At 55.8% G+C, this 25,539-nt stretch overlaps 7 protein-coding genes across 7 annotated transcripts; 3 read left to right on the top strand and 4 right to left on the bottom strand.

Moving 5' to 3' along the window:
* Nucleotides 1-217: 217 nt before the first annotated feature.
* Nucleotides 218-3,735, bottom strand: RGR1 (mediator complex subunit MED14-domain-containing protein; the record flags this gene model as incomplete). Its single annotated transcript, XM_083189813.1, has 3 exons — nt 218-1,733; nt 1,795-2,981; nt 3,049-3,735. The coding sequence occupies 3 exons, from the start codon at nt 3,733-3,735 to the stop codon at nt 218-220; spliced, it is 3,390 nt and encodes a 1,129-aa protein (XP_083053672.1).
* A 1,417-nt stretch (nt 3,736-5,152) lies between these two features.
* Nucleotides 5,153-6,942, bottom strand: ZWF1 (glucose-6-phosphate dehydrogenase; the record flags this gene model as incomplete). Its single annotated transcript, XM_083189812.1, has 5 exons — nt 5,153-5,268; nt 5,340-6,279; nt 6,358-6,702; nt 6,788-6,808; nt 6,874-6,942. The coding sequence occupies 5 exons, from the start codon at nt 6,940-6,942 to the stop codon at nt 5,153-5,155; spliced, it is 1,491 nt and encodes a 496-aa protein (XP_083053671.1).
* Nucleotides 6,943-11,832: 4,890 nt separating this feature from the next.
* On the top strand, nt 11,833-12,557 carry RPL33B (60S ribosomal protein eL33; the record flags this gene model as incomplete). Its single annotated transcript, XM_083189811.1, has 5 exons — nt 11,833-11,857; nt 11,962-11,971; nt 12,131-12,226; nt 12,286-12,386; nt 12,460-12,557. The coding sequence occupies 5 exons, from the start codon at nt 11,833-11,835 to the stop codon at nt 12,555-12,557; spliced, it is 330 nt and encodes a 109-aa protein (XP_083053670.1).
* A 4,769-nt stretch (nt 12,558-17,326) lies between these two features.
* On the top strand, nt 17,327-18,461 carry ACO1O0_000311 (uncharacterized protein; the record flags this gene model as incomplete). Its single annotated transcript, XM_083189810.1, has 5 exons — nt 17,327-17,336; nt 17,404-17,430; nt 17,538-17,654; nt 17,711-17,758; nt 17,914-18,461. The coding sequence occupies 5 exons, from the start codon at nt 17,327-17,329 to the stop codon at nt 18,459-18,461; spliced, it is 750 nt and encodes a 249-aa protein (XP_083053669.1).
* Nucleotides 18,462-19,068: 607 nt separating this feature from the next.
* VMA21 (vacuolar ATPase assembly integral membrane protein VMA21) lies at nt 19,069-19,550 on the bottom strand (the record flags this gene model as incomplete). The annotated part of the gene is made up of 3 exons (XM_083189809.1): nt 19,069-19,205; nt 19,306-19,397; nt 19,456-19,550. The coding sequence occupies 3 exons, from the start codon at nt 19,548-19,550 to the stop codon at nt 19,069-19,071; spliced, it is 324 nt and encodes a 107-aa protein (XP_083053668.1).
* Nucleotides 19,551-20,294: 744 nt separating this feature from the next.
* On the top strand, nt 20,295-23,406 carry FUN30 (DNA-dependent ATPase FUN30; the record flags this gene model as incomplete). The annotated part of the gene is made up of 2 exons (XM_083189808.1): nt 20,295-22,179; nt 22,238-23,406. The coding sequence occupies 2 exons, from the start codon at nt 20,295-20,297 to the stop codon at nt 23,404-23,406; spliced, it is 3,054 nt and encodes a 1,017-aa protein (XP_083053667.1).
* An 813-nt stretch (nt 23,407-24,219) lies between these two features.
* Nucleotides 24,220-25,056, bottom strand: ACO1O0_000308 (uncharacterized protein; the record flags this gene model as incomplete). The annotated part of the gene is made up of 1 exon (XM_083189807.1): nt 24,220-25,056. One exon carries the CDS (start codon nt 25,054-25,056, stop codon nt 24,220-24,222), a length of 837 nt encoding a protein of 278 aa, XP_083053666.1.
* Between the last annotated feature and the right edge of the window lie 483 nt (nt 25,057-25,539).

Below are 25,539 nucleotides of genomic sequence, written 5' to 3'. Positions count from 1 at the left end.
AACATTACGGAGTACTAGGCACATATATGTAACCAGTAAGAGTGTAACTAATTCATCGTTTTGTATTCGAGGAGGTATCATGGTAAACAGGAATCCGCAAGAAGCCCACCACTACCGTTTCTATCTTCGCTGGAACCCCGAGACTTTAAAAACTACTAACATGGATAAACGACGATGGGAGCGCGCGCATTCCTAGGCCCCCTTTTGTGAATATCACTTATACTATCTCAATGGCCTGCTCCGGCCCCTTGCCGGTCTTGAACTGGCCGTTCTGCTGCTGCAGTGGTTGTTGCTGGCCCTGCGGGACGCCCTCGTCACTATTGAGGCGCTTGACCAGACCCCTGACAACCTCATCTACCTTCTGCAGCATCACCGCCGCGCCGCCCGAGGTCTTACCCGCGGCGCTCGTGCCGAGTCCCTGCCATCCCCTGCCCCGGCCGTCCCATACATGCTTGAGCGCGGCGTCGAACGCGTCCCTGGGAGCGTTGCTATTATTGCCGTTGCCGTTGTGGTTGTTGCCATTGCTGCCGTCGTAGTTGTTCGGGCGCCATATGTGCCACCAGGCCTCGTTGTGGCGAATCTTTATCCTGGCCTCCAGCCTCAGCTGCCGCCAGGTGGGACCACCGGGGGATTTGTTGTCCCTGACGGTGTAGTGTATGCCCATCCAGTCCACCGTCTTAATGGCGAACTCGACCCGGCCCTGGCCCCTGGCTTCAAGATCCTCCCAGCTGGTCTCGATGGTGTCGATGGCCTTCATGGTGAGCAGCGAGTTCGGGAGCCACAACATGAGCGCGCGGATGCCGCCGTCGAGGTTGACAAGTCTCTTCATGAGGTCGACGACGCGGAGGTGAGGGTTCCCCTTATCGAGCTCCACGTTCACCTCATCCTTGGAGAGATCGAGCACCACGCGCCATCGCTGGGTTGATTCTCCCGCAGCCCCGACCGCCACATCCGGGTGCTTCTCACCGTAGAAAAAGGAGACGCCCCGCAGTGACACATGTTCACTCTGGATGGTGTCCTTGGACTTCTCGAGTGCTTCCAGGAAGCAGACGAATCGGCCGATGGCGACGATGCGCGACCTGAGGACGTGGAGCGTCGGCTCGCCCAAGGGATGGCGCATGAGCAGATGAAACTCGCCCTTGCGGGCGTCGTAGAAGACATTCCGGTCGACCCGTCCCCGGAGGCTGGCGAGCTTCGAGGGGTTGTGCACTTTGACAATGGCCTCGGAGACGCACATCAAGCGTTGCGCCGCAGCATCCTCGTCCTCAGCGGCTGGCACCCGTGCCGGGGCTTGCACCGTCTTGAACCGCAAAGTGATAATATCCTTCGCCCAGGGCTGCCGGATAGCGAGAGGTGTGGTGGTGGTGGTGGTGGTTTGTTGTTGTTGTTGTTGTTGTGGCGCTGGACTCTGGGCTGATTCACCCAACACCGCGATGCGGGCTGCGTGGTCCTGATCTTCTTCCGCAGTATCGTAGACCATGGTTGGTAATACGTCAGAGAGGGCAATGTCGATGGCTGGTAACCTCATAGAGCGGGCCGGCTGGTTTAGTGTCTCGCTTATACGGTTTTTAATGTGCTGTTTGTACAGCACTCGTAAGTCGATGGATTGTGATATCGTGGCCGTCGTGAAGACGGTCAGTCGATGCCAGAACTTTTCTGAGAAGCTGGGGGCTCCTTTGCTAAGAGGCAGCTTGAGTTGGAACCGCTGAGGGCGGCTTGCAACTTCGGGGCTCCTATGTATCCCGTTAGCGGCCATGTACCGATAGACGGCACTCTTACAAGATGTGAACTTACGTTTCGACGAGCCACCACTCATCGCCGCTTAAGCCAAGGACAACCACCAAAGACCAGCCTGCCGACCAGCCCTTTCTCTGGAGCCACATCATCCGCGTCCAGTCACGGATCTTGGTCATTGACCTGACCTCGTCATCCTTGAGCGCGGGACGCGTGACGACCCACCCCATCGAGATAGACCGCCGGCTGATTTCGTCCACCATGTAGGCGCAACGGACATCCTCGAGGCACACAAAGCCCCCTTCGATTTGGTTTGTACCGTTGTTGAGGTTGTGCTCCTGCTGGATCGTGAACTTGGAGTTTGGTCTGATGGCGAATACCCCGGTTTTTGTTTCTATCAGTAATGAGACGTTTGTCGAATGTGTTATTTGCGCTGTTAAGCGCGACTCGGCCGGATCGTTGTGTGAGATGTCGAGAGCTAAATGGAGCTCGCGGTCCTTGAATCGTGGTGTCCCTAGTAGTTTGTCATGGATACCACGCAGAATGAACCCAATGTGGTGTCCGATGACATCTCGCAGGAGTGTCTCTGCAGAGAGATTCTCAAGGTCGAGGACCACATTGACATCCGCAACCACCTTGTTATCCCGGTACCACTTCACTTCCAGGAAGCTGGCGGGCTTCACGCCGCCGGAAGCCTTTTGTTTGCTGCCACTGTTGACAGCAACCAGAACCCAGCTCTTCGGGCTCGTGGGCGGCACCCGGGAAGTCCAGTACTGGATGGCCAATGCCCGATGCAGGGGTTCGACCTTCAATGTCCCTGTCCAGGCGGCCTTGCTCAGCTGCAGGGTCTGGCGCTTGAGCTCGTTGATCTTGCAGGTCAGGACGAACTCGTGTAGGAACTGGTAGCAGCCCGTGAGGCCGTCCTTTGCCAGGGCGCCATTGACGCAACTTTCCAGGTATCCTCTTAGGGACTCTGGGATGGTGGCCGCCGCGGGGCTGAATGAGAACCGAAAGTCGATGAACCAGAACTGCTTGTCAAAGTCGTCGTCTGCAATGGTCAGGTCGACCTCGAATTCACCGTCGACCCTGAAGGTCACCCGGCCCGAATCGATCTCGTAGTTTTTGAACTGCGGGGGGATCTTGTCGAATTCGTCGAGGTTGAGGCGTAGAGATAATAGAGTGTTTAGGTCGTTCATCCATTTGAGCTGGTCTTCGACATCGAGAGGCGGTGGCTCGATGTACTGGAGCTGTTCGAATGTATTTTAGTACGAGGCAGGGTCCAAGCTACTCCACTCCCCACAAATAAACACTTACGTCGGGCATCCACGGTGCTGACCCTGTGGATAGGACCTGGAGCGCCGTCTTGAGGTCCGGGCTGGGCATCCGCGCAAACGTCAGATCCCTCTTGACGTGGACAATCTGGTCCAGCATGGTGTCGTATAGTATGCGCTGCTGATCGATATGCCATTTCAGGTCAATGAGCTTGCTGACACTCTCGGCCTTCCTACTCCACTCGGCGATGACCAAGGCCTTGACCCATTTCCCATGCATCTCCTGGGCGAAGTTCAGCAGCGTCGCCTTCTTCCTCATGTTCTCATTGGACGAGTCGTCGGCGGCCGGGTGAGCCGAGTTCCCATTGACAGCAGTGGGGGGGAGCGGCATCTTGGCCAGCTCGGCGATCTTGTCCTGGAGCTGGTTGTGCGTCGTCTGGGCCAGTCGCGTCAGGAGGAGCGACAGGGGGACGAAGCCCTCTGTGATGTGGACAATCTCGTCGGGCAAGTCGTTCATTCTCGGGGCCCGCGGTTCGAGGGAGCGATCGACTGATTGCGCCGGGGCGGCGGCGCCAGGGGGAGCCATGACGGTCCCCTCCCTGGCCTCCTTGGTTGGACCCTGGGGCACGGCGCCATTGACGCCGTTGGCCTTGGGATCTCGGTCATGGTCGCTACGCGCGCCATCCTGGCCGCCATTGTCCATGGTGACAACGGCCGGCATCACAGGCATGACAGGGCGGACGCAGCGAGGCTTGTGGACGTCTCCTGCGGCACCTCACGGCGCAGCAGACGTGGCTCGTCGTGCTTCGAAGCGACCCTTGCCGATCATGGAGAGAGCGATGCGGATGATGATTCGCTCGATAGGTCGGAGGCGTGTCGATGGCTGTCGGGAAAAACCGAGCGCAGCGTGCAGAGAGGGATTCGTTCCCAGGAAACACGCCGCAACCGCCTTGGCGGCAAAAAAAAAAGGGCTATCCAGGCTATGCGACGTCTCGTCTACCGCAGAAGCCCTCCCTGTTGCTGCTCGTCGTAGGTGGCCGGCCAAGGTGGATTTGAAGCTTTGGGGAGCTGACGATGCGATCAGCGAGACGCGACGGGGCGGCAGGGTGAGCCTCGGATACGGGCAAACGGTTCGAGAGGGACGGCAGGGAGGATTGACGCAGTGTAGGTGGGCGATGGTTGCACAAAGGTCGTGTGTTTTGCGCAGGGCGTGGGCGAGATGTATGGAGGAGCGGAGGAGCGGAGGAGCAGAGGAGCAGAGGAGTAGAGGAGCGAAAAGGCGGAAAACATGTGCAGCGCCCAGGGCGAGGATGCTCAGAAAACGAAGCTTCAGCGCCCCAACCTCAGACCTGCCAGGGAAGTCTCGAAACAGCGGACCGGCGAGCCAGTCAGTGAGCCACTCCTTCTGCCACCTCTGTTTTGGGCAGGCGACTTGTCCACCGGCTGGTCATGTGAGGCTTTATTAAGTACCTGTGCACGGGCCACCCGGTGCATTTCAGCCACAGATCGCTGCATCGCCATTGGCGAAGTGGCGTTGCTCACCATCCCAAATCCAAACTCCAACAAACTCCAAAGTCTAAACTCACCACCAGTCAGCCCACCACAGACCACCAGCACTAGCACCACCAGTGACCCAGTCAGTGCACAGGGACAAAAAGCACAAAGGAACCAGTCAACAAAAGAACTACGCCCCTCCCTGCTCGTTAATGCGTATGAATTGGTAGGTATATCTCAGGACATCTCCGAACATGCTCTTCACTCGTCCACAGAAATTGTATTCATGAAGCAAGCACCATGTCCCCAGGACCTGGCCGAAATAACATTGCTCTATATACCCGTCCTAGGCCACATTCCGTATGCGACAATCAAATAATGAGAATTTTTGAGGTACAGCAACCCGACCGTACAAATACTAGCCCGACCATTGAAAATTTGACTCGCCTGACGTGCTTTGCGCCGTCGTCATCCTTGCAAATACGTTGAATCAACTAATGCCACCTCCTTCTCCCCCGCGCTTAGTCCTCGTCCCTGGGATTACGCCTGTCGTTTTCGAAAGTTTAACTGCAGCACACGTCAGTCCTCCGTGTGCACTTGATTTCCTCGAAAATCATACCAGCGATTAACTGCGTGGTGTTTACGACAGCAACTTACAACTTGTTGGGCTGCGCAGCCGAAGCTGTTGGCCACTGGTAGCCGGTAGCATCGCTAAACTTGTAGCCGTACGACGCCGTGAAGTCATCCAGCACCGCGGGGCCTCGGGATCCTGGAGTTCCGTGTCAGCGCATTGTTTCACCAGAGATAAAAAAAAAAAGAAGAACTTCGGCGCTGACTCACCATAGGGGTACTCCATCGGGATAATTTCCTTGTTGTCGTCCAGGTAGTGCAGCAGAGGCGTGAAGATGCGCCAGCTGGCATCTAGCTCGTCGTCACGCACAAAGTTCGAGTGATCCCCCTTGATGCAATCCAGCACAAGAGACTCGTAGGCCTCTGGGATCTTCAGGTCCGAGAACCGGCGGCGGTAGGTCAGATCGAGCTCTGTGACAACCGTCTGCATGCTGAGACCGGGCAGCTTCGAGTTCATCTTGATGTAGACACTCTCGTTGGGCTGGATACGCATGACGAGCTCGTTGCGGGGGATATCCTTGAAGATGCCCGAGGTGACATCCTTGAACTGGATCCGAATCTCCGTCTTCTGCTCGTTGAGCGCCTTTCCGGCCTTCATAATGAACGGCACGCCGTCCCACCGCTCATTCTTAATGTAGGCGACGAGGGCGCAGAAGGTGGGGCACCTTGAGTCCTGGGGAACCGTGTCGTCCTCCTTGTACGCAGGCTTGCTGCCGTCCAGGGATTTGCCGTACTGGCCGATGATGACGTTCTTGGGCTCGATGGCGGGCATGGAACGGAGCACGCGGACCTTCTCGTCACGGATATCCTCCGAGTTGAAGGAGATGGGACGCTCCATGGCTAGCAGGGTAAGGACCTGAAGCAGGTGGTTCTGCATCACGTCGCGAATGATGCCGAACTCGTCAAAGTAGCCGCCCCGGCCTTCGGTGCCGAAGGGTTCCTTGAATGTGATTTGAACATTGTCAATGTGTTGGCGGTTCCATGTCGCACCCAGGAACGAGTTGCCGAAGCGGAGAATCAGAATGTTCTTGACCATCTCCTTACCCAGGTAGTGGTCGATACGATACAGCTCCTCCTCCTTCCAGTCTGGCTCGAGTGACTTTTGGAGCTCGCGCGAGCTGGCGAGGTCCTTTCCGAACGGCTTCTCGATCTGCAAATGATGAGTCAGTTTCAGGAGCCCTGGCAGAATTCACAGGGGATGAAATCCCCAGCAGACATGTCTACGCACAATGACGCGGGCAATGCCCTTGGTAGGGTAGCAGCACCTCTTCAGGTGCTGGGAGACGATGGTGAAGACACTAGGAGGCAGGGCCATGTAGAAGATGCGGTTGGTCTCGGAGCGGCCACCCTCCAACTTCTCGAGATGCTTGTCGAGGGCCTGGAAAGACTCGTCCTTGTCGTACTGGCCGGAGATGTAGGTGCAGAGACCGAGGAACTCCTCGAGCTGCTGCTCAACCTCCTTGGTGGGGGTCTTCATGTATGACTTGATCCTCCGTACGTACTCCTCGTGGTCCATCTTTGTGCGGGCGTATCCGACGATCTTGACATCTTTGGGGAGGAACTGGTTCCGGTACTGCGCATAGGTTAGCTTCATCACGTCCGTGCCGCGCGCGGGCTCGGCCGCCGGGCTCTCTCAGTCATTGGCGATGGGCGCTCACCAGTCCAAACAGCGCAGGGTACTGGACGGAGCAAGGAATGTTAGCACGACGGAGTTTCGGAAGGAGCGAGGGAGAGATGCTCTTACGGTCTTCTTCTTAGCCAGATCACCAGAAGCACCAAGGACAACAATGACGGTGTTATCCTTGAGCTCCATGTTCCTGTGTCGAGCAGGCCCGGTCAGCGCACTGAGCTCGGCGGCGGCAGGAGGGGCTGTCGCGACAGCTGGGCATCCAGCTCCCTCGCTCGCCAAAAAATCATGGTGGGGGGAGGGGGGCCACATACACAGCTGCGCTCTGTTCCATGGTGATAGACAGAGAGCCCGGTTAGCAACTAGAAAAGTCGTCGGAGAAAATGGCGATGGCTTCGTCCAGCTGCAAGGATCGGCGGTGGACGGCGCAGGAACGAGCAGAAGGGGTGAAGGTTTGGGGGGCCGGACCGCGGATGATGGAAGGGTTACTTTTATGACGGAGGAGTTGCGCCAGGTGGGTGGGTGGGCGGATGGGTAGAGGTATTAGGTAGGTAGGTAAGTATAGTGCTGGTGGAGGGGAGCACTGCACCGGCCACCGAGTGACGGAGCTCCTCCGGTGGGTTAGGTGCTTGTCGTGGGCTTGTAGCATGCACGAGGAGCCTGTAGGTGCAGGAGTGGGGACGGGAGGCTCTACGCAGTTCTATCTACGACATTGATGTCCCCGCCGGCTCGAGCTTGACACATGGCCGCCTATTTTGCAACGCACCCCCCACGGACGGGCACCCGCGCACGTAACCTTGGAACGCATCACATAAGCAGCCGGCTTTTATTATTACATTAGTAGTATTATGCGGCTTTGGCAGTAAAGCCCGCAGGCGGTCTGCACTGCTGCAGTTCGTCGGTTCGTCCTATGTCCGAAGTCTGCTGCTGGCCACTGAGCGCCTGAGATTGGGGGCCTGCCGCATCGGGGTGGGCCACGCCGTGTCCAGCCCACTCCAGTAACGGCGGGCCCGCTAATACTACCTCATGGTTTCCTCAGACTCGTTGACGTAGGGCCGAGTTGAGTCAACGGATTGCTGGCCGCCCATCGTGGTGTTCGACGCCCAGATATTACTACCCAGATGTTGCTATCGTCGGGCCTTGTCAAGCTTCTCAACCAACTTCGTTGAGGGCGAGCCAGTATTATCCCCAGCAGTGGGGGTCGCTTGGAGCTCTCCATTTTGATCAATACCTGGTGATCCGTCCGTCTTCTCCGGAACTATGCCCGTCTGACTAGGTACCATTAGCATACGTCAGTTTGCTGGTTCTGTAGCGCGGAAACGTAGCAACTGTGCCGTCACCACCCATCTGGCAACCGACGCGGATTTCAAATCGGTCATGCCGCTTACCCCCATCCAGGGCAAGCAGGCATGTTGACGCCACGTCCAAGCGCCCACGGAAATGCCATATCCAGCAATAGGTATGAATACCAGGGCCTGGCTCGATGCTCCGATAAACGTCCAAGACGGCGTCGACAGGCGACACTATTGTGACTATTGCCGGTCCAGTCACATTACCCAAGACTTATTACCCAAGACGGACCACTGGCAACTTGCATGCAGGATTCAGGAAGCCGCCTCCCCAACAATATTTCAATTCAACCGGTGGTGCTGCGGTATTTCTTCACCACCACTGGCCGATGCGCCGCGCTGCTGCGCTGCATCGGGACAAGGACAAGGCCCCATCACCGGACCTCACAGTGACCCGGTTGCATTTTTCTTTTCTTTTTTCTTCCTTTGACGCCTTTGCAGTTGAAAAGCCCCAACCTATGATCCGCACAGTCGGTGGTGAGGGGCTCGCGATGTCCCGACTAGTCCACCTGTTGAACCGACCCTCGCTCCCCAAGGCTCCGGCCCTCGGTGAATTTCTCCGTGCCGTGAGATGGTGTTCCCGGGGTCCTCGACCGGAGGCGACGCTCGGTGCATCTCGCCAGCGAAATGCGAATCCCGGGCAATGAGCCCGAAGAATGACCCGGAGTAACGACGGAGTTAACTTTGGGCCACAGTAGACCGGGGCTTACCCGAATCAAGGTTAGTGCCGGCGAGCATGACCGGTTCGCCCACCCAAGTCGCACAGTCGCACACTTGTCGCAAGACTCCGCAGTTTGTAAGCCGCATATAAGAACTTGCAACTCCTCCTGCGATTCACAGTGGTGCTGACGCGAACCTGGTCTGTCTTTCTTTCCATGCCGTGCTTGATAATCACTATGTACGACAGTCGTGACCACCGAGCCAAAACATCTCGGTTTGTCACGTGAGCCTCACTTGGTCTTCACCTAATACTACCTAGGTACCTAGTAATTTGAGGCCAACATAGAAGGTGCCTCCGTAATCCGTCAACCACCACTTCGGCTGCCTCAACGGGCCTCGCCACGCAGCCACAGCGCATTTATGATGACTGCCTTGTGGTACCATAACAAGAAACCATTTTCCAACCCTTCCTTCCATGTCCAAACAACAAGAGGCAAATCGAAGAAGCATTGACATAGTTGAGACATGGCTGACGCATCTATCATCAAGAGGGGTTGGCGTCAGAGCCTAGACCATTAATGGCTGCCCTAGGTTCGGGCCGAACTTCAAGGATAACTCCAACCGGTTTCATGGCACTTATTACTGTCCCTCACCAGAGACCTCACTCGGGAATCAGATTTTCAAGGGGCGAAACACAGGAGCACCGGATGGAGGGGCAACCGAACAAGGAGACATTCTCCATCAATATCACTCGGCCGTCAACTCAACTACTACTAGTTACTACTAGTAGTAGTATGCAACTGGATGAGGATACTTGGCATCGGGGAACGGAACTTGCCCCGCCCCCCGAGGGTCTCGGGCTGCCGTGAAAGCAGTAAGACAAGACTTTCTTGCCCGAGATGCCCGATGACGGCGAGACTGTCATCACCTCTATTGTGGTGGACCATCGCCATACTATCAACCCCAGCGTAGGTATTGCCACCTGCAGAAAATTCATGCGACAACATGGGCCGAACCAAACAAATCGGTGGCGGGCATAGTTGGGCGACCTTTCAACGTCCTCAGGTCTTTCAGAAGCCGTGCAGTGGCTACATATGTACATATAGAGTATACTAATATAGAGATATGATTTCCCTGGTGTGTTCATATCGTGTCTGAAACACAGTGTAAGTTTACCTGGTTGGACTATGTGCTCATGAAAGCCCTGTATTGCCTAGTTTGATATAAGGTAATTTCTAGAAGTCGAAAGGATCTCGGGAGATTCTTTTAGCTGTATTACAACTCCAGTTAGATTCCAATACCAATATCCTTGCTACATTGACACATACTGAAGATCACCTCAAGCTTACCAATAGATGAACACAGATGTAAGCCATCATCCTCGGCTCTGTGGGTAGCCACGGCTCTTTTATGAAGCTATCACTGAGCGAGAGTCGAGATATTGGAGCGGAGAAAAGGGGTTAACATACCTGTATACAAGACTACTTAGGATGGCCATGACCACATTTTCAAGCTGCTACACGATGCCGGGGCTACATAGATGGGTATCCTAATGAGATATGCAACAGCGTAGGCCATTTGTATATCACACTAAAGTGTTGAAGCGGGCTACCTTCAAGCATGGTACATCTTGGCCTCAACTACTGTTGAGCTGGTTCACGAGAGCGTTGTAGATGCCGGCGCATGTAGGGGGCCTCGTAGAGAAGCAGCCCGAAGCATAAAGTAGTACGATGAACAAATCTCCACAGAGACTTTGCTACAGTTCGCCCAGCTTTGCGGTTTTTTCAACATCCTGACAGCAATGCTTTTCGATGGTGGAGTTGCCCCGGAGTGTCGGTGTTGGGGTCGTGATCCAAAGAACTACAGACGAACCTATACTGATACCATTTAGAAAAGTTGTTTATCATAGCGATTATGGAAGCCGCAGCGCTCCCAAGGGCACTACTCTCGATCAGCTGGCCATGTCGTTCACTGGCTTGCTAGGCATTAGCGAGCATCTTCATTAGTACCTCGTCCCTCCTGATTTCCATTAGTGACATCGCGTACATTGTGGGCACATACTATATATATGCCTTGTGTTAATTGGAAAGTATCTGTCAGCATCTTTCTCGGACGAGCTTTCATTGCGAGCTTTGTCCCCTGGACTGGGATGAATCTCCTCCCTCTTCCCATGGCGAATCTTCACCCTGTGGATCTCCTCCTAGAGAGCCTCCCCTATCGACCCTTCCCTGGTAAAGCTCCTATTGGCAAATATCCCCACCGCCTTGACTCCGGTAAGCTCGCACCTGGCAAGTCCGACCCTGCAGAAACCTTGGGGAGCCCATTTTATGAAGCCTTGCGCGTCGAAAGTATGACAACATTCTTCAGTCCCGTCGCCGCTGCCCTGTCCCTCTTCCCCATAGTACTTACAATTTCTTGGAGAGGTTATTAGGAGTAGTATCTCATGCGAAGATCACTAGTACCAATAGACCGTGATGGAGTTGCGATGCCGCATCCTCACGCGGCTAACGATCAACTTCGCAAATAGGAGTAACCGCTTGGATGAGTCGAGAGAGGCCGTGACTTTGATTTTTAGAACCCCTGTCTGAAATAAATCTGGTATCCGGGGATAGGACAGATTTCGGCGAAAGTTTTCAGGTTGAATATTGCCTCTAGACCGATATAGTAGGCGAAATTGCTTGTTACCTTGGGGAAGTGGACTCCATGGGGAGAGGAGACCCCGGCTGGAGCCATGTTAATTGTGGCTTGAGGATGTGGCGAATGACGGGTGGCTGGTGCGCAAGCCGATTACGGTTGCCCTGCCAGCCACACGAATGGTCACACAAATGGCTTATCTAATATTCACCACCTGCCCTAACGCCCACACGTGATTGCAAGGGCACAAATTTTCGGGCTAGGGTCACCAACACACCAGAATCGCATCCACTCGACCTCAGCCCGAGCATCACGACCATCACCGACCGGCAACTAACCACAGGGAAGTCTTTTCGCTAAGACGTTTCCACGACGACTCTTTTCCTATACCCTTGGGTTCGTTAAGAGGGCGGAAGCCACATAATCAGTCACAATGCCTTCCGAAGCCGGCCACCGACGTGAGTTGTCCCCCTCGTCGCGACATCTCCCATGATGATCGCGACTCCCTCCGTGAACGCACGGGCATTCCCTCAATGACAATTCGCTAACATGCCTGCCATAGTTTACGTCAAGTGAGTATATCCCACATCTCCATCCCGCCTCCGAATATCCGACCGCGAGCACCCGAGTCAATTTCTCGTCATCTCCTGATGCCGACGAATCCCACCCGAATCCGCCGCGACGTGACGAAGTGAATCGAGGGAAACGGATGGCTAACATGGAGGAATTAGGGGACGTCACCTGAGCTACAAGCGCTCTCGTCACACCACCCACCCCGCCACCAGCCTCATCAAGATTGAGGGTGTCGATGATGCCGAGGCTGCCAAGTACGTTTTTGTGTAGATGGTCGACCAACTCCGGGATCTCAGAGCTGACATGATTACAGCTTCTACCTTGGCAAGCGCATCGCCTACGTCTACAAGGCTCAGAAGGAGGTCCGCGGATCCAAGCACCGCGTGATCTGGGGCCGCGTCACCCGGCCGCACGGTACGATATTCTCCTCTGGGCGACCAAGGCCTGATCTGTGGGAAAGAAGCGATTACTGACTGAATCTCTCTAGGCAACTCTGGTGTCGTCCGTGCCAAGTTCGTCAACCCTCTCCCCACTAAGTCTTTCGGTGCTTCGGTTCGTGTCATGCTGTACCCCTCGGCGATATAACAGGGCTTCGGGATGGAGTTGGTAGTGAGGACGGTTCTCATTTGGCTGCATTGGTCGAGGCAAGGATAAAGCATATTGCCTTGCTTTGAGGCATTCAATTCAAAAAAGACGTCAAATCCCCCCTACGTCGAAATCTCCGGATATCCGGTAGCACCCCGTGACTTGGTCCTCCGTGGACGCCTTCTCCGATGAGCAATGGCTCGACAGCAACGGCAACTCGATTTGGCATTGTGTATCGTCCGGAAACTGCGTGGCTTGGTCTCATTGTCGTTGGGGACATGGTGGACGAGGGGGCGATTAGCAAAAAAACAAAAACCAGAAACAAGGATATATCATGTGCGTCTTGGCGGCTGGGGTGGCATCTCGCCGAGGTTCCAACCAGCCTCTAGGCCAATTTACGACAGTTAGATCTGATCCTGCTACGGATGCTGTTCATGTGCCTTGTGCCTGGCTTCAACGTTGTTTGCTCAGTCCGCTGGTGATCTTCTTAGTCCTGGAGTGGGGATGGACACATCCCGTGTCTAACACTAGCTCTGGGGATCAGACACCTCTGGCCCGCTCCATACCAATTGTCTCTCACAGGACTGGATTTATACGAGTAGGATTCATCAACATAGACGGCTCCACAAGGGAAGGAACGTGGACGAACTACTTCGTACGGCCCCCCATTCCACACTCGGGGAAGCAGCAACAACAATCGACATCTCGCATCATTATAGGTAGCAGATTGTCTAGTTCAAACTTAATGCTATGATGAGCATGATGGAAGTGAGAGCCCAGCCCGAGTTCGTGAGGGATACAATCAGCCATTAACACCCTGGTTCTGGGCCTGATGTCATCCTTCATAGCATTCGCCAGCCTTCCGAGTACATGGAGTAATATTGACTAAACTACCAGGTACCCTTGCTGATGGGAGCTTTTAGAACTCTAAACATTCTTGCTCCCTTATCCATGAGTATATTGATGACTGGTACTTCGTACCAAGTAGACTCCATCACTCGCCATTAGAGCTGTAGTCATATATTTACACACTAGTTTGGCCTCCCATAATGAATGATATACGGTAATATGTGCCTATCCCCCAAAACAAACCCTTCAGACTGGGGAGGCCTAGTCCGTATCAGGGGTCCAGTCCAAATCCCGAGTCAGGACCCTTCATCTTATATGGCGTGGATTGTGGCCTATGTGTTGTTGAAACAAACTTTCAGGGACATCAAGTCGAATGATTCTAAAATGAAGCATGGAACTACTCGTATGAAGCATAAGGTAGTGTTTGAACCGAGGCCAATGCTAGGGATATCGAGGGCAAGTGTCACTTGGGTCGCTATCGTCTATAAGCGTTCGTGAAAGCCAAACTCTCGCTTCCACTTATCCGTTCCAAGTGCAGATGATGTATTTATCAGCGATAGTACAGTCTTGGGACTAGAGACTTATGCTTGTAGCTCATTTTTTTTCTTTCTTCCTAATACTACAACACGCAGGAGGCTGCCAAGGTTCGCGGAATACGAGGTCATTCCTGGGCATCAGCCCTGCCGCCTGCGGGTGGGGGCAACACTGCCCGCTCCCAATGGCATCCAAGATATGCACGGTTGGTATCCGTAGGATCAGTGTCTAAATTCCAGCACGCACGTAGGTGTGAGCTTTTTTGCGTCCTGGATAAAGACCTGGGGCTAACATCGGCGTGTCCTTTTGGGAATGGTTCCGGAAGCAGCGGATAGCTTTCAAGAGTCGCGACATGGGGAGGAGGCCTCGAATGTGACGGGACAGTTTAGGGCAATGATGTGACTAGGTAGAGGTGGTGTGAGGCTGTGAGTGGGCTGGCCCCGAACACGAGGAGGCGAATCGAAGGTGATTTGCCCAGAGACAGACAGCTGTCATGCTCGTGTAAGCCACGACGACTCCCAGGGCCCATTTGACGCGGCGGGCAATCGGTATTATTATTAGTTCCAATTCATCCGTCTCTAGGCCGTCTATTGAGCTGCCGTCCGGACAGGGGAAATGTAACCCTTATTATCTGCAATTATTTTGCTAGGCCGAGGGGAGAGGTGGTGGGGACTTTTAGGCCAGGGTGAGGTTCCACGACATGGAGGGCATGAAAGAGCGTCGTCGAATTGTTTGGAGTCTACACGTCATGGTGAGACGGCCAAGATGGCATCGCACAGATTTGCACAGGTTGTCACGATCTGGCAGTGGCAAGGTGGCCAGGGAGAGCTGCAAGGTGGCAGCTAGTGTGCGGGGGGGCGGCGTCGTGGTGCATTTCCTGGGCTGATCCGACACCGGTTCTTGAAGCCGTCATGATGAATTGAAATGCCAGAGTTAGACGAATGCGGCAATGAGAATGGCAACGGTGATGGAGGCGGTGGTGCCCGTGGGATGTGGTGGGACGTGGTGGGAGTTGATGGAAGCGGTCAACGTACCTAATGATAGGTATCGTAAGGTACGAAGGAGTACGGGAGGCAAGTAGTAGATGGTGCTGCGCTGGAGCGGGTGATTTCTGTGGCTTGACGGATGCATCTGCTATCAAGGATGTACGTAGTTAGAGTGTCTGAGAAACGACCATTAAGCTTTCCCCATCTTCCATCATACTCGTACCCCATCCCTTAGAAATTCATCTACGAGGAGAGATCGCGGTGCCCCCCGGGGGGTTGCACGTTTGCGCTGGCACTTGACGTCAGCCCTTACGACTCTACAGCTGGGCCCACCCCTGATTTTCCGAGACAATCGAAGCCCCCCCCAGCGTTCGTCGATGTGCCAACGGCAGAGACGACATTTCAGTTCTGTGCAGTTCTGTGCCACCGAGGCCACGACTCAGCAGACAGAGAACTTGGAGGCCAGCCGTACGTACTTTGCACGTTGTGCTATGTATGGTCGTAGGTAAAAGATCGACGGCGCTACGAGAGCCTGTTGTCGAGCCTGCGGTCGAGCCTGTGGCCAAGCCGAGGACGGTGGGAAGTGGGAACCCGAGTCCGGCGACGCTATGTTTCACGCGGGATGCGCTTGCCATGGCAGTGTCGGAAACGAAACAGGCCTCCTTCCTCGCTTTCTTATCGGCGAGCTACGAGCCCAGTCCTTGCCAGTCCCTTCTCTCTCACACACGGATGAGCGGGTAGGAATCAGTGCGACGCTACGGCTGCACAAAAAAAAAAAAAAGGAAGCCCCTGCCCTGCTGGTACTGGACTCCTGGTGGTGCTGTGGTGGTTGCGCCAAGCGCCACTTCGTACGGAGTACACTGTATTATGTCCAGTAAGTCAACTGTAATGCGCCGCGATCAGGTTTTGTGGGTGCAATTCTGCGATTTGAAAGACGCCGGTTGCAACTTTGCCATTGTTTTCCCTACAAGGCACCCAGGGCACCCACCATTCACCAGGCCAAACCCCCGCCAAGGCCCCACTCTCCGGGCGACACGCCGACACCTCACGCGCTAGAAGACCCCTGTGCCTCTTGGTGTGGGGCGATCTTGCCCAGTTCCCCTTGCACCGCCGCTTTTGGTGCTGAGGCTTGCCGATTGAACGCAGTAAACACGAGACGACCATCAGCAGCCACTCCGTTGGAATCGACTGCTGGCTGCTCCGAGTGCCAACGCTGGGAGGCAGTAAGACAGTGAGGTCCTGCCTGGGCCTCGTAGCCTGGCAACCCGACTCCAATGGTTGCGTCCGCACTTTCCGTCATTCCCTAGCAAATGCCGAACAGCTCATGCCTTATGTATGAAGTGTTGCTGTGTGTTCGTACCCTTAACCCCGTTGCCTCACCCAAGTGCGCTTGCGGATTTCGTCAGATCGCCGCCACCTCATCGTCCTCGCCTCAGGTACCAAGCTATACCTTGCCAACCTGGAACCGAGTCAGGTACCTGGGTACAGCCACTCTGCAGTCTGCACTGCACCCGTTTCGCGCCTCTTGCCCTGCCTAACATCGCCTCACCTCCATCCATTCCCATTGATCTGTCACCGCCGCTCTCAACTTTGCTTTTTTCCACACTTCTCAGTATCTCCCATCCCACCCCCTTGTTGTGATATTATCCCCATCTCCTTACTAGTACTGGCAGCTTTCTACTGTCTGGTATTGTACGAATACGTCCGTACGGCCACACAAATACACGTTACATACGTACCTGGGCTCAACTGGGCACGGGTCGACATCAATTTCTCTGCGGCACCCGCGCGGCTCTAGTCTTGCGGGCCAAGATCTCGGGATCCATTCTCGCTGCCACAAGCGACGAGTCGTCAAGTCCTGGTCCCACGACCCGGGCCACGAGCTCCGCCAGAAACCCTGCCGTCTGGCTCCCGGACCTGGCCAGGCCCCTGCAATTCGATCCGACTCAATAAAACGGCTGTCCCAGCCTTGATCTGCCTACAATGGAGCACCAACAAGACCGTCGTCATCAAGAGCTGCCGCCGCCGCCGCCGCCAGCTCATTACCCCCAAGGACAGGCTCCATCGTCCCAGCCATCCTACCAGCAGCCCCGACGCCCATCGCAGCATCAGCAGCAGTATTATCAGCAGCCGTTATCACCTCAAGAACACCAGCCATCCTCGTCGCAAGAGTACCAATCGTCCTCGCAGTCGTCGCAGCAGCAGAACCAACAGCAGCAACAACCTTCATCCTCCCAAAATTCACACGAAAGGCGCAAGAAATCTCGATCGTTTAGTTTCCATTCGGACAAAAACCGCAAGAAGTCGATAACAAGCAAGCCCGACCCCGAGCAGGGTTCTGCTCAGCAGAAAGAGAGGCCAATTCACACCAAAGCCGATCCCACTTTGGCCATAAACGAGATGGAGCCCGGTACGTTTTCCCCCCCACATCGCAACTCCCTCCCTCTTGATATCGGCCTTACTGACGATGGATTTAGCTGTCCTCGCTGCCATGACACATTCCCGTCTCGGATCTCTCCGTGACATTGAGCATAAGGATGTAGAAGGAAACCCCATTTGTAGTTGGCCCCTCCCCGACCCTGTTTCAGGCGCCTCACTAACGCTGTTGCAGCCGACCCGGACAGGTCAAATCCTACCCGCAGCCGTTGGGAGCGACCACTCGAGACCATTCGTAGCTTCGAGGCCGCTATTGACGGGGCATACAATCGTAAGTCGATGGTCCGCGCCGGTAAGCCTCTTGTTGACCACCCCTTATCAAAGACACATTATCTAACGAGAGACAAGAGACGGATTCGGCAGTCAACTTGAACCGGCGTAGCAGCTATCAGCAAGGTGAGACATGGCCATTCCAACCGTGCAGTGTTGCAGTCGTCCAGAAGCTCACAATTTTCTAGCAAGCAAGTCACGTTATCGGCCTGACAGTTACTACGGCAGCAGACCTCCATCTCAAACTCCTGCATCTCAAACTCCATACGCCCTGGGAGTAGCTCCCTCGGCACGAAGCAGCGTGTTTAATGGCCAGTCAGGGTACTTTGACAATTACACTGGGGCGTATATGCCGGGACCTCCTAGGCAGGCGCCGCCTAATCACGAGCATTTTCGCCACTATGGACGCGACACCAATGTCTACCATCTATCGCATAAGGATCGTTCTTACGAGACGGTGACGTCTGCCGAAGGGAGCGGAAACTCGGACCAGATTGGCTATCAGACCGACCCGACTAGTAGCGACAACAGCTCGATCGAACGCCAGTCCCCCGCCAGGCGCGGAGATCCGGCAAACGATTATGGTATCGACTTCAGCCAGCCTCAGCAATATCAAAATCTGAGATTGGGAGGGAATCAAGCCAGTCGGCGTCCCGTTCCTCCGCCACAAGGTTCCATCCAACAGGGTGGCCGACCACCTGTACCCCGTAAGGAAGTCTCCTCGGTTTTGACAAAGCAGAGCACACAGCAGACGCAAGATCAAGAACGGCCAGCTGCCCCTGAAAAGAGGAAGAGCTGGTTTTCTAGGCGATTCAGCAAAAGCAACTAAAAGTATGGTCGTGGCATACAAAGCCAGCACTGCCACGACGAGTCTATCCTTGCTTTTTTTCTTCTTTTTTTTCTTCTATGTCGATACCCTCTCCCGGTTGGAAAGCGCGTGGAGGATCCATGCAGCGGTTGATGATTGATGGATCACGATCCTAAATGAGCGAGGGTTGGGTCAAGCGGGATAATTGATCACACAATTAATGAGGATCCTGGAAAGGCGGCTTCCCCGGGGGCAACTTACTACGAGGAGTAAGCTAGGTCGCATGGATATGCAGGTTCTGTACGAGGCGTTGGTTGGTATGATTATGTCAGAAAGGAGCCTGGAATTGTTCACAAATGGGAAAGAAGATGGTACTGGATCTGGCCGGATCCAAACGGTTCACCAGGTTAGGCCGTTCGGAGCTAGGGTTATATGACTACGTGGTCAGTCAGCACGACCAGCTCACTAGGGCCAGCCTGTGATACCGACGACTTAATACGGCCAAAAAAATACAGCGCACTTCACGGTCTACAGACCCCATGACCAAACAACGCCAGAATGAATGGCTGGTAGCTGATTCGAGAGCATCGTGGATATATCCGTTGATGGAAGTAAGTATGCTAGTAGTTTACTTTTGCTTTTTGCTCTCCGACTTGCTGCTATCGTCCTTATCTGATGTGTCTTCATTCATGGCAACGATGATGTATGCTATGAGAACCACGTTGGCGAGCACCGCGGCTAGGCCACCTGCATAGCTCGAGTTTCCTGGAAAGCGGAGTGTCAGTTGCGACTTTGCGGTGTGCTGAGATGGAACACAAGAGGAAGAACAGGAAAGAGGGAGGAAAGCTGGGAAAGGTATGCATACCTCGGAAAATGGTGTTCACGGTCAGGAAGTAGGAGCCGATGGGGACAATAATCATGGCAAACGTGAAGGCTAGGAGCTTGTAGATGACGTCCCTTGAAGACTAGGGTCAGCGGTTGTTTATGAGATGGGGGTTTCGATTTCCCTTCTTACTGGGACACGGCGGGGCTGATGTTGGATTTATCCTCAGTGTTGTCGTCCTTCTCAAGGATGGTCCTCTCGGAGCCTACGATGCGGCGGGTGGCCATGCTGTCTGTCTATGCCAGGTGGCAAACGGTGTGTGGTATGGTGAGTTTGAGTGGAGGGTGGGGATGGGCTGGAAGATGCCTGACTGCACGGCGTGATGGGGATGCGTGAATGGATCAGCTGTGTTCAATTTGATTTGCAGCTGAAGGCGTTCTCAATATGTTGACGGGAGGTTGTATCTCCCAGGGTTCATGTTGAGCCACCAGGATGAGATGAGGTGACGTTTAGAGCCACAACCACTTGACAGTGCACACGTGACTACGCGATGGTGGCTGAACGGAAAGGCGCAACGGCAGTCAACGGGCAGAGTTGGATGTCAACGGGGATTGAGCCGTGACAAGCCCAATACTCGATACGTGACACAAATGAGGAGCCTTGGAAAGTTTAGGCTCGACAGAGCATATCCTCGCCCGTCCCTTGCATCGCCTTTGTCCGCTTCGCAGCCTTTCTTTCATTAGGCGTCTTCTCTTTTTTTTTTTTAGAGTGGCGGGGCTGCTTCAGGGAACGCGTTATCGCCACGACTCGCGAGCTCCGTTACCAACCTGCAGCGCCCTGAAAAAACCCCACGGGGGCTCGTTCACCTTGCTCACCTCCAGCCTCACCTCGCCCTCGTCTTCCTCCTCTCCACACCTTTTGCAGCCCTCCCCTCCATACACAGGCACTTCAGTCGGTCAATTGCCTGTCTTCTGGGTGCGAGGGACCTTCCAGGCTGCACCCCGAGGCATGATATACATGCTTCATTCACCATGGCCCGAAGCTCCTCTCCACTGCCCATTCGGCACTCCAATGCCCTCCCACGCAACCCATCGCTGAGCCGCACTCCCATCTACATAGACGACTTGGACGAGCTGGCGGGAGACACGATCCCTTGCTCCCCCGGGGCCGTACTTCGGCACGACGATGCCACCCAGCCCACCCAAGTCCTCGGCCGCACGACCCTCGAGTCCACCTCACCTCCCAGCGTGATCGAGGTGCCCGCCTCCTCGCCTTTCCAACAACCTGCCAAGCGCCTGAACCTTGGCTCCCGCCTTGCTCCCGCTGGTACACTCTTTCGTCCGCCCCCGAACGTGAACAAGCGCCCGGCGTCCGACCCTATTGACCTGATATCCGACGACGACGACGACGATGACGATCTGACGCCGCCTCGTGGGGACATCAGGCCCACGACGTTCAAGGCCCATGTGACGTCCTTCGTGTACAATTCCGAGGCAGACGGGAAGGAGAAGGTGCAGAGGCAGAAGATTCGCCAAATCTATGATGTGTTTGGCTCCAGGTACAGCTCAGACAGGGTCCGGCAAGCTCTCAAGCAGACGGACAACGATGTTGAGCGTGCCATGGACTGGTTGGAGAGACATGGCCCCTCGTCGTCCTCCAAGGCTGCCGCACCGCCAAAACCCAACGGCCGTCGCCTCGTCAGCAAGGCCGCGCTTCAGGCGAGGACCTCCAGCAAGCCCTCGCCGGCTCCCTCCTCCTCACGCAACCCCTCCCCCAGCCCCCCAAAGCAGAAGCAGCCGAAACGACGCCTGGTCCGGGGCCTGAAGAACCCGTCCACACCCTCGCCGAAGAAGCCATTTTTCCGGCCCCCGTCCAGCGACGATCCCCTTGTGATCGATCTCGTGGACAACGACAAGGACGATGCATACCAGGCAGAGCGCTCGCCGACCTCTGACGACGATATCATGACGAGAGTGCTGGACTGTATTAACTCGTCCACGCTACAAGAACTTGGTGCCATGACGGGCATGACGGAGAGCAATCTGGAACCCATCATCGCCCAGCGGCCATTCAACAGCCTGGACCAGGCGAGAAAAGTCACCGTCCCCAAGAAGCCCGGCGCACGCAAGGCCTCCAGGGTCAGCGCTGGAGAAGGTGCCGTGGAGGCCATCGAGGTGTTCCTGAATGCCGTTGAGGCCATTGATCACGTTGTGGCCGAGTGCGAGAAGAAGGCCAAGACGGTGAGGGACGTGATGGATACCTGGGACGTCAACAGCTTCGGCTACAGCAAGCGGAGTGGCCAGAGCACCCCCGAACATGACTCCCCGCCGACCCCTACGAGCATCTCGAGCAGCAAGCTCTGCAGGCCTCCTATCCCTGAACAGCCAGCGTTCATGGACGGCCACTGCAGGATGAAGCCGTTTCAGCTTTTCGGCCTCAACTGGATGTCCCTGCTCCACACATATGACATCGGCTGCATCCTGGCCGACGAGATGGGTCTGGGCAAGACGTGCCAGGTGATTTCGTTCATGAGCCACCTGGTGGAGTCCTTTGACAGCCGTAGGAGGAGCGAGGCAGAGCGCCCTTGGCCGAATCTCATCGTGGTGCCCCCGAGCACCTACAACAACTGGCTGGCCGAGTTTCAGAAGTTCGCCCCCGACTTGTCGGTCATCGGATACCGAGGCACCCAGTCCGAGCGTATGGAGATTGGATACCAGGTCGAGCAGGCTCCCGGCGACTACCACGTCGTGCTGGCCACCTACTCGCAGATCAATGGGCCGCAGGACGTCGATTCCCTCAACTCGATGGGCCTACACGCGGCCGTCTTTGACGAGGGTCACAAAATGAAGAACCCAATGACCAAGATCTACCAAGAATTGCGCCGGATCGAGACCGACTGGAAGATGCTTTTGACAGGTGAATAGCATCCCACACGTCCACCGCAATGGAGCCCCCAGTGCTAACTCAATGATAGGTACCCCTGTTCAGAATAACCTCCTAGAGATGACTGCCCTTCTCAATTTCATCAACCCCAAGATGTTTGAGGGATACATGGAGCACATCAAGTACATATTTAGCCAAAAGGTCAGCGTACGAGACGTGAGCAATGGAGCGTTTCTCTACCGTGAGCGCGTCAACCGAGCACGCACCATCCTCGAGCCGTTCATCCTCCAGCGGCGCAAGGACCAGGTTCTCTCGGACATGCCTGCAAAGGTCAACAGACTGATGCTGTGCGATATGCCGGAAAACCACAAGTCCGTGTACGACGAATACGAGGTGCTATTTAGGACGGAACCCTCACAGCGTACGATACGGACCACGGCTCGCGGCAACGACCAGAACAATGTCTGGATGCAGCTCCGCAAGGCAGCCATCCATCCCCTCCTCTTTCGTCGGCACTTTAACGACGCCAAGGTGGAGAAGATGGGCAGGATCCTGATGGATAGGATCCCCCAGTCTGAGCTGCACCAGCCGGACCTCAAGCACCTCATCCAGGAGCTGAAGAACTCGTCCGACTTTGAGCTGCACCTGTGGTGCCGAGACTACCCCAAACTGCTTGGCCAGTTTGACTATCCTCCAAACACGGAGATGGACAGCGGCAAGGTCAGGAAGCTCATCGAGTTGGTCCGCCGGTACCAGGAGAGCGGAGACAGGGTGCTGGTGTTTAGCAAGTTCTCGCGGATGATTGAGCTGCTGCAGGAGATCCTGGCCATCAACGACATTGACCACCGCGTGCTCATGGGCAGCACGGCCGTGGGCGAGCGCCAGGCCATGATTGACGAGTTCAACGAGAACCCAGACATCCCCGTCTTCCTCCTGACGACGGGTGCGGGCGGCACGGGCATCAACCTGACGTCGGCGAACAAGGTCATCATCTTTGATCAGTCGGACAACCCGCAGGACGACATCCAGGCCGAGAACCGCGCGCACCGGCTGGGCCAGAAGCGGGACGTCGAGGTTCTCCGGTTCATCTCCCGGGGCACCATCGAGGAGCTCATCAACAAGGCGTGCCAGAAGAAGATCGAGCTGGCCAACAAGGTGACGGGCGCGGTAGAGGAGGAGGAGCAGGCCCCCGGCGACGCCGAGAAGAACATGGAGCGCGAGGTGCGCAGGATGATGGAGGAGCAGATGACGCCGCCGTAGGAAGGCGAGTGTCAACCACCAGCAGCTTAAACAACATGTCACACTCACGCAAGCTACGCTGTCTGTAGCCAAGAAGAAGGAGAAGAAGAAGAAGAAGAAGAAGAAGAAGAAGCTGTTGGAGATGTGGGTTTGTTACCACACACGGCCGTGTTAGACACGACTTGAGTTTTCGGATTTCCCCCCCCCCATGCGAGCATCCCCCAATCTCCCCGTCTTGGGACGGGGATAATACTGCGGCAATGCGGCCCGGCAACGAATGAAATGACTTCATCTACCTACAACAGGAAGAGAAAGAGCTTAGCATACAGCAATCCCTCACTCCAGAGGGAGGATTGATCGATAGAAGATAGAATAGCTTATTACGTGGCGAGCGAGCCTGACGATGAACTGAGCTTTGGCTGGTCGACAGACCATTGGCTTTTATCACTACGACTTCACTTTCTGCTTGGCACCGGTGTTGTTTCGCGTGTTCTGAATTCTCAATTGCAATTGATGAGGCCTCTCTAAAGCTCATCGCGGATATTACCCATTCGTCCAGTTTGATGCCAGATCCTAACACATTAAGTACAATTAATTATCCTGTACTCCAGAGACCAAACCGGTCCCCCTCAAGTTTGCCCATGTGGTATCATTTGTAGAATCCCCAGTCCTAGCCGTCCCATGGGTATTGAGTCCCCCTTTCCCCTAAACCCCCCCTTGTAACGCCCGTCCGTTTGTACCATTTAAAAAAAAAGACGAGTACCGATTTTGCAGCCCTTGGAAACAGGTGGTGCCACCGGTGTGCCCGTAGGCATCCCCCAGGGCACACCCACTCTACGCAGATGATACTCGGTAGGCGGGCTGAGCGGGCCCGCGGGCCATGGGCGGTAGGGGTGTCAGGTCCTCGTCCGCGATCCTGCGCTGGCCGACGGCGCCGCGGTTGACGAGATGGCGCCAGCGCGACCAGACGGCATCGCCCGAGAGACGCCGGCCCAGAAGCAGCGAGCACTCCTCGAGGTCGCCGGCGGGCAGGACAGCCTTGGCCGTGATGAAATCGATGAGGGCGCGGTCGTCGCTGGGGCTCCACCGCGCCTGCTCGTCCCCCTTCCGGCTGCGCCGCGGCGTTGTCGTCGTCTTCTGGGTGTCCTCCTCTTCGTCCTCCTCGCCGCGCGCCTTGCCTATGATGGCATTCCTGGCAAAGTCGGCGCGCGAGAGGCTACGGGGGATGGCCTCCGGGGCGAAGGCGCAGCTTGGTGGGGTCCGGGGCCGCGCGATGGGGCGGGAGGGAGGTGTTCGGGGTGCGGGGGAACGGCCATTATCCGTCCGCCGTGCAGGATACGCCTTCACCCGACGATACTGGCGCGGTGGGTAGGAGGATTCATCTTCCACGTCCCTAAGACGCTTCCTGGTGTTGGGGGGGCTGGTGGTGTGTGCGGGCGCCGGAGCGGTTGGGGCCGGGGCTGTGACGGCGTGGAGGGCGCGGGAGGCGGCGCGCGTCTGGACCACTCTGGAGGGGTCAATGGGAATGATGCGGGAGGTCGATCTCGGGACGCAGTCGGTCGCTGGCGGCGACAATGGGGGCCCAAAGAGAGTCTTGGAGGTGGGAGTTGAGGGCAGCGGAGTCGATTGCGGGCGACAGCCGCGTGTTATAAGGGGTGGGGAGAGAAGCATTACGGGCAACCGGGGTCTGACGGCTCCTTGGGTGTGTCCAGACGGGTAGAGGTTTGCAGTGGCGATGGGCGAGAAGGGCCGAGACGCCAGAGAGATTCTTCGCTCTGTGGACGGTTGGCCAGCGCTGGGGGCGATGCGACGGTGGGCGCGCAGAGTGTCGCAAAGGCGGTTGCGGCGCGAAAAGCGGTCGGCAGGATATACAGTGTATATGACTCGATTGGCGAGGTCCAACAGTGGTATTGAGCGACGGTTGACAGGCGATGACTGGCGGTTTGTGGTTGCGCGACGATGAGGCAGACGGTGAAGTATGCGACGATTGTTGTGGTGGTGCAGGGTGGGAAGGAGGTTGGTAACCGGGGGAGCGACAAAGCGGGTGGGCGACCAATACTGGTATTAGTGGCCATTAATATTATCCATCCATGGATCCACGCTGGGCTTGGTGGCTGCGGCGCTGGAAGCAACTGAGACAGTGGGCGGGTGACT

The sequence above is a fragment of the Amphichorda felina genome, assembly GCF_050947745.1.
Source record: "Amphichorda felina strain 45539 chromosome Unknown scaffold_1, whole genome shotgun sequence".
Lineage (NCBI taxonomy): Eukaryota > Fungi > Ascomycota > Sordariomycetes > Hypocreales > Bionectriaceae > Amphichorda > Amphichorda felina.
This window is presented reverse-complemented; position numbering and strand designations above follow the sequence as displayed.